The sequence below is a fragment of the Phaseolus vulgaris genome, chromosome 5 (assembly GCF_000499845.2).
Source record: "Phaseolus vulgaris cultivar G19833 chromosome 5, P. vulgaris v2.0, whole genome shotgun sequence".
Classification (NCBI taxonomy): Eukaryota; Viridiplantae; Streptophyta; class Magnoliopsida; order Fabales; family Fabaceae; genus Phaseolus; species Phaseolus vulgaris.
The window spans coordinates 34,286,384-34,293,658 of NC_023755.2; the positions used below are offsets into that span (position 1 = coordinate 34,286,384).

General features: G+C 31.8%; 1 protein-coding gene across 2 annotated transcripts; it reads right to left on the reverse strand.

The window, feature by feature from the left end:
• Positions 1 to 353: 353 nt before the first annotated feature.
• On the reverse strand, positions 354 to 2,648 carry LOC137835528 (uncharacterized). 2 transcript variants are annotated; one of them, XM_068644070.1, is made up of 4 exons: positions 2,460 to 2,648; positions 1,501 to 2,189; positions 852 to 1,376; positions 354 to 745 (listed from the first exon to the last, which is right to left on the reverse strand). In XM_068644070.1, exons 2-4 carry the CDS (start codon positions 2,158 to 2,160, stop codon positions 641 to 643), a joined length of 1,290 nt encoding a protein of 429 aa, XP_068500171.1. In that variant the 5' UTR covers positions 2,161 to 2,189; positions 2,460 to 2,648; the 3' UTR covers positions 354 to 640. The 2 variants fall into 2 exon arrangements, with proteins under 2 accessions (XP_068500171.1, XP_068500170.1); XM_068644069.1 differs by lacking the exon at positions 2,460 to 2,648 and having other exon boundaries at positions 1,501 to 2,433.
• Positions 2,649 to 7,275: the final 4,627 nt, after the last annotated feature.

Here is a 7,275-nt window from a genome sequence, read left to right on the forward strand (position 1 = left end):
AATAATTATTAATATTAACAAGACTAAATAATTACAATGATAAAATTATAATTGTAAACTAATAATAATAATAATAATAAATATTATTATTTATAATAAAATGATGATTTATATAATAATAGTATTAATTATAAAAAAATATAAAAATAGTAATATTAATTAAAATAGAAATATTGTTATTAAATTTTTGTAATTGTAAATATTAAATATTATTTATTTTTGTAAAAAATTACTTTTAATAAATATTTATAATTTGATAATTTATATTTTTTTTATCTGAAATATTTCAATAATAATATTTTAAAATAGATTTTATATATAAATAAATAATCTTTGAGCCTGAGAAGCAAGTGTACCGATTGAATCTGCATGACTAAGACCAATGGTTCGAACAACCGGACTACACCTTGAGACCTGGTCAAGTACGAACCTAGGTCATGATAGAGGTTATGTCTTAATAAAGATTAACGAAGATAATCAACAATCAACTCCTGAACGTGACTCACTCCCTAATCAATAAAGAAATGCTTATAATAATCATATAAATAGACACAAATTTAAAGAATCATAACATGTTAAAAGAGATAGTGTCGACACTATTCTCACTTGAGTTAAAAAGATTTTATATGTACTTCTTCTATCAGTTCATATAAATTAGTTCTTCAAAATTGCACTCTCTGATTGCAATTTCCATCAAGTTACCAGCATTAGAGGGCAACACATCACAACAGTGCCGTCTTGGAGTCTGCAGTTTAGTACAAAAGAACATTTTATAAGTAATATTATATATTACGAATTAATATAAAATCATGCTCCTATTTATTAAATACAAATTGTCCAATTTAGATTACCTGTTTGTTGTCGTTTAACTTATTTGTCACCACTTTGATCACTTCCAATTTACTCATCGATGCCTCGTATGAACAATTTTGAAAATCTCTCTTGTAACTGCTCATGATACCATCTTTCCCAGAAGACACTTTATCTAGATAGAAGATGGTGCCTCTTTTACACGGATCAGGGTGAACTTCTCTTGTATTGAAATTATATATTCCTCTCAAAACATTTCCTGGCAACCATTGTCTGAATGTTCTTCCCACTCTCAGAACCTCTGGCAAAAACATATTGTGCTGAAACACTTCAACAGCATAGCCCCATGACACTGAAATTGTCCATGACAACTGCTTTTCGTAACAAACTGTTTGTTGTAGGATCCTCTCGGGATCAACATGAACAGCTTCAAATAAATGTTGCAGCGATGTTATGCTTGACATGTTAGGAAAGATAGGATCAGTGTGATCTGGGTGATGTAGGGACAATAAGGAAGTTAACGGATGAGCAGCCAATAGGCCAAAGATATTTCCCCGCAAATCAACCTATCAAATTCCATAATCAAATAAATGGAGGACTAATTAGAAGCACACTGAAGGGAAGAAAATCATCAACAATATTTATCATTTCAATCCAGAGTTCAATATACCATTTCAACCTAATTGTTACCTGATGAAAACCTGGTTCATGTGTTAATCCCACGCCTAATTCAGTTATGCAAGAGTACACCCTTGAATCACTTCCATACAGATGCGGATACCTTTGTATGCATGAATCAAGAACCTTGGCTAGGACTTGCGCTAGGGAGAAACTGATGGCAAAACCACCTCCACCAAAAGCCATTCCAAAACCAAAAACCTGGGTGCCCTCATAAATCTCTGAGTTGGACCCCACATAGTACCAAAGCCTATGATCATATTTGGAAAGAGTTTTGAGCAGATTTTGAGGGAAGAAAATGGTGTCATCATCCCCAAACACATACCATCTAACACCAGAATGGTTCAGTGCCACAGTCTCTTTCACAACTCGTGCCACACGGATTGCTGAGGGTAGACCATGCTTGTAAGTGTAGAGAAACTGGGAAGTGTTTTGAGAGACACAAAGAGGAGGAAGAGAACCATCATTGCTGACATTTTCTTCATGTGGGAGGGCATCTACGAAAACACATCCTCTCATTGTTATATTTGGTATGCTGTTCCACCAAAGCTTGGTGTATTGCTTCCTCCAAGGCCATGAAGTTCCGGTTGAGGCAATTCCAAATACAAGATGATCAACAGTGGTAGGATCAGACTGTGACACATCATGTTGTGGTGAATAAAGACTATTCATGATTACCTTTGTTTTGGCTAGGAGTAGCACTGATACACAGAGAGAAATGACACAAAATAAAGACGAGACCAAAATGAATTTCATCAGAGTAGGTTTGGTTTTGATAAGACGGTGAAGTGTCGTTTTCATGATTAACTAGGGAGCTCGACGAAGTTTTCCAGATGCAGATTTCTTATAGAAAAGTTGCACTATTGCATATATAAAAGCTTGAACTATTTCATATTGAACGACACAAAGCATCACCATAATCAGTGGAATATTATAAGAAAACTTGAAAAATGGAAATATAGTGTTGATACCTATTTATCTCCATGTGCATTTCACGGGGTTGGTTTGTGAGAAGGTCATTAGATTCAAGTCAACCATTGGGGATTGCACCATTTCAATCCTTCCTCCGTAATCCTCCTCAAATTGGTCAATTAATGCATTTCAATGCACATAAATACCGTGATTGAACAAATTTGTAACTTTTTTTTGATACTGTAATATATGTAGCTGGTTATGTTATTGTCTTCTTCTGAACTTTCAGCACATTACTTGCAAATTGGGAATGCCAGCTTTTCTGCAAATGGGAAAGACGCAAATGTCACACATAAAAATATGGTTGCTGATCTTGCAATCCTAAGCAAGTGTTTGACTACGGAACTGCACATATCTAAGTTGTCTTATGAAATTTTAAATCCTTAAAAGCTAGAACAAAACTCATACAATTTGTGATAAGAAAAGAAAAAGTTTGAATAATGACAAGAATAATAATAGTAAACTATAATACAATATTTATTAAAAAATATTATAATAAAGGTACATTAAATGTTAATATCATTATTTGTTTTTTTTTTCTATTAAATCCATATTCATAATCTTTACATCTTTGTAGCAAGAGAATTTTATAGATAGTCAAATTTAGTATGGATTAGACTAAGGCAATTACTTTCTGCATCCGGTGCTTTATATAAAATGACAAAAATGTTTTTGTTTAGTTTTAAATAAGGGGTGTGTGGATGAAAATATATATTGAATTGGATATTTTATAATATATTTTTGGATTTTATTTCTAGAACACTTATCTGAATTTTAATTTTTTTTCTATAATTTCATTTTAGGATTTTTTTTAATAGATTTTGTTTTCTAAAATACATTTTTCTTTATTTTAATAAAATGAGATTTTGGTTTTTCAATTTTATTATGAAATTTCATTTTCAGAACGCAAAAATCTATTCCAATTTTTTTTCTGAAATATATATTTTAATTCTTGGATTTTCAATTTAAAATAAATGACAATTTTTGAAATTAAAAAGTCTATTGTGTGTAGATAAAAAAATCATCACATATAGGAAGCAATTGCCCTAGATTAATATTGTGAGACCTTGAGGGAGATCCATATTCCTCCACTTCTTTCTTTTTTTTTCTTCTTCGTTTTTCACAATACCTTGTCTTTTTTTTCTCCTTTCCATTGTCTTTAATCTTCACTCCATTTCTTATTTTATTCAGTAATTCAATAAAAAAAACTCTAGCTTTGGCCAAATTTATGAAAACCTAATTTTAAAAAAAATCAGAATTTTTTTAATTAAATAAATATATATGTTAATGTTGACTTAATCGATATTATTAGAGTCCACTTAACACTACAAGAAAAATTACATTTATCTACAAAAAACAAAAATGACGGCAGCACTATGGACACTAAATAGTGTCAACAAAGCTTTCACGATTAAAAAAATTCAAATACAGTGTAGGAAAGCATGGGTTATACTCACGTAAACTTTTTAAAAAATTAAAAAAATGGTTGCGTTGATCAAATATAAATAATAATAAAATTTAAAATTTTGAAGGTTAAGGTCACGTTATACTACTTAAAATTTCGAAGGTTAAGCCTACGTTATGCATTTTCAAATTAAATTTAAATAAATAATAAAATTGTGAACACTAGTCTACGCAAATAATTAATTTTGTTTTATTTGAAAACTGTGCGTGAAAACTGAGAGCTCTAGCATTTTCGACTGAGAGCTCCAACATTGTTTAGTGCGAGCTTGAGCATTTTCGAGTGCGAGCAGCGCATAAGCAGGTTATTCAGCAGTGCGATCGTGAGAACCTTCGTACTCAACAATGGAGTAGTCGTGCGATCGTGGAACATGACTGTGAAACCGTGAGTTTTGCATTTGCTTTTTTTATCAATCTTTGTGTGTTGAATACTCAATCATAGGTTCTCGATTTCTTTCTTTTTGTGTTATATTAGTTTAAGGTTTAATTTTATTTTTGAAGTTCTAGCCCTAACACGATGTTCTTGATTCCTAGTGGTTTCAGTTTGAAGGTCTAACTCTAACACCTTATTTCCTTCTAAGTGGTTGGTTATTATGTTCGAGGTGAAGGGGTACTTATTTCCTTGTTCATTTACTTCTCTTGTTTGTTCTTTTCATTCAAGTTAACTGTAATTGTGCTTTGAATGAAATTTTTGTGTGTTAATTTTGTTTAGCTATTGTTATGCTGCTGAAAAGTTCGAATTATGGTTCTACATGTAAAATTAAAATTAAGAAGTTGGTTGTGCTTTTATTTGGTGAAGAAAATAAACTCTTATCTTATTACTCTTTCGTTGTTTTGTTGGTTGAATTAGTATTCTGATCAATGCTTTTGGCTTGATGTTAAGTGTTGGGGATTGAGCATCGACTAGAGACAAGATTTTCTGGTTTTGTACCCCTGGTTGTCTGTGTTGTGTGTTGTCGGTGCATGCTATAATTTGTTTAGCAACAAAGTTTATCTTTGAAAGAGTGTATAGGTTATATTAGAGGGTGAGTGCAGAGGAAGTTTGTGTTGACATCAATTGTTTGACCACATGCGATAAGTATTTATAGCCTATGTTGTGGAGATAAAAGGTTGAATATGACAAGGGTGGGGGAGGTTTATGATGAAGCAACAAGGGCTGAACAGGGGCCTAGAAGCAGAATTACTCAAGTTGTTAGTGTGTTGTGTGCTTTGCTAAAGGCAGATACTGAATATGGTGCAAATCCTTATTTGGGGTCCTGGATCTATTATTGTAATAATAGTAAGGAGAAGTCCTCTGGTAGTTGTGTTGAATGCTAAGTGTTGATTTGGGATCATACACATTTTGTCAAGTAGAAAACAGTGTATGAGTGGTTTGTGTACAGCAGACACTACAAATAAAAGTGTATATTGTGGCGGTTATTTTCGTATAAACTGACGTTTATAACCGCCACAATATACGCTTGTGGCGGTTTTCCAAACAGCCATAGAACTGACCGCTACAAAATTTAATGTGGCGGTTTTACGTTACTCGCTGCAACACCCGCCACTTTAAACATAGTGTAAGTAGTGACAGTTTTTATATGTAATTAGTGGCGATTTTATATGTAAGTAGTGACGATTTTTATGTGTAAGTAGTGACAGTTTTTATATGTAAGTAGTGTCATTTATAACTATCGCAATTTAATTCATTGAAGAAGATTGTAGCGCCATAATGTAAGTAAGTAGTGGCATTTTTAACTGACGTAATTTTAATTATGAATAAATAAAATTTAATCACCATTTTTTTTATAATTTTTTTTATACAATTAACCTAAATATAATATGTTTTCATAATAAAATAAAATAATGTATAAAGTTATAATCATACATTCATTTCATTGAAAGTTAAAGCACACATAATATTGTTCAAAAGTTTATACATAATTGAAAATTAAAACACATAAAAAGTTCATACATCCCTAATCAAGTTTAAAATTACATCACATAATTGTTTAAAAGTGCATACTTCCCTAATCAAGTTTAAAATTAAAAAATACATCTATAATCAGTTTTTCTTCCAGCACTTATCCTATTACTTGATTAGGTGATGGAGCACCACTTCCAACATCTCATACCAGAAATAAATATTTTTAAGTTAATGATTTTTTAATGTTTATAATTATAAAATAAAAGATAACAATAAATATTTAAATATATTAAATATTGCAACTTCAAGACACTAAAACTTAAAAATATTATACCATTTTGAAAGTTCTTAACATCCAAAGTACAAACAAAAGTCTAAATTAAGTATTACATAGGCCGAAGTTTTAACAATACAAAATAATATTAAAAATGGTAAATTTTCATCTAGAAACACAAATATGACAAATACTTCACATTGATTATTCATTTCTTTAAGAGAAATCAAAATGATATCTAGCCTTTTTTATTAACCCATTATGAACTCTAGTTTTTTTGCCGATTTTTCTGTTCTTTGAACTATTTTTTAAGCCTTGCTTTGTAGTTTATTTTATTCGGACCAGACTAAAGTCCTGTCTTCAAATTAGTTTTCCAATCGGACCAGCTAGTCCCTATTTTTGAAATAGGGATTAATACAACTTAAATTAATAATGTGATTAGGATAGTGCTTATTTTATTTCACCAAAACATGAATCCCACCTATAGTGCATTTTATTGACTATCTTCTTATTCTATACTGTTTGATAAGCTCCTTTCTAAAAACAATAGAATACCTATAAATTTCAACCACAAGGAAAGAAAACACGAACCTGAATATATTGCATTGGACTTGAACCAAGTAGAACAAATTGTCCTCCTAACTCCAATGTTAGATATATTGCATGTCTAGTAAGATGACAATCTTTATCTAACACAACTCCAGATCCAAACATAAGATTAGTGCAGCACACAACAACAACTATATATGGCTAAAAACTTAAACTGTTGTTTTGATGAAAACATTAATGGATAAGCAGTTATGGAGAGAGTGTGGATCATATTCCCAAGTTGATCAGGCCTCAAGTCCCTCCCGGCTGCAAATTGGACCTCAAAGCATCGACGCATCGATGCAAATGATCCAACTTTCCTTGGATTATTCCTGCCACTACAAGAAAACAGCCAAATAGCTTCCAAATTTCTGTATGGGCCATTTTCGGACGCTACTATCGTCGGCCAAAATGGCGAGAAACCCACGCAAAAATGACAATGGACGCACTTATGGATATAATGTTTTTTTTTAAAACAGTCCAGTTTGCGTCGGCCCAGGCCCACGCATATGCGTCTTCTGCATGCGTCGGCTGCGTCCCACGCATATGCGTCGACCACAGCCCACGCATATGCGTCCGCCACAAC

Excerpts from the sequence above, each read along its gene's own strand:
- LOC137835528 (XM_068644069.1), bottom strand. The coding sequence starts at position 2,289 with ATGAAAACGACACTTCACCGTCTTATCAAAACCAAACCTACTCTGATG. Across the intron at positions 1,377-1,500 it reads ATGAACCAGGTTTTCATCAG|GTTGATTTGCGGGGAAATAT; the intron begins GTAACAATTAGG and ends GGAATTTGATAG. Across the intron at positions 746-851 it reads AGTTAAACGACAACAAACAG|ACTCCAAGACGGCACTGTTG; the intron begins GTAATCTAAATT and ends ACTAAACTGCAG.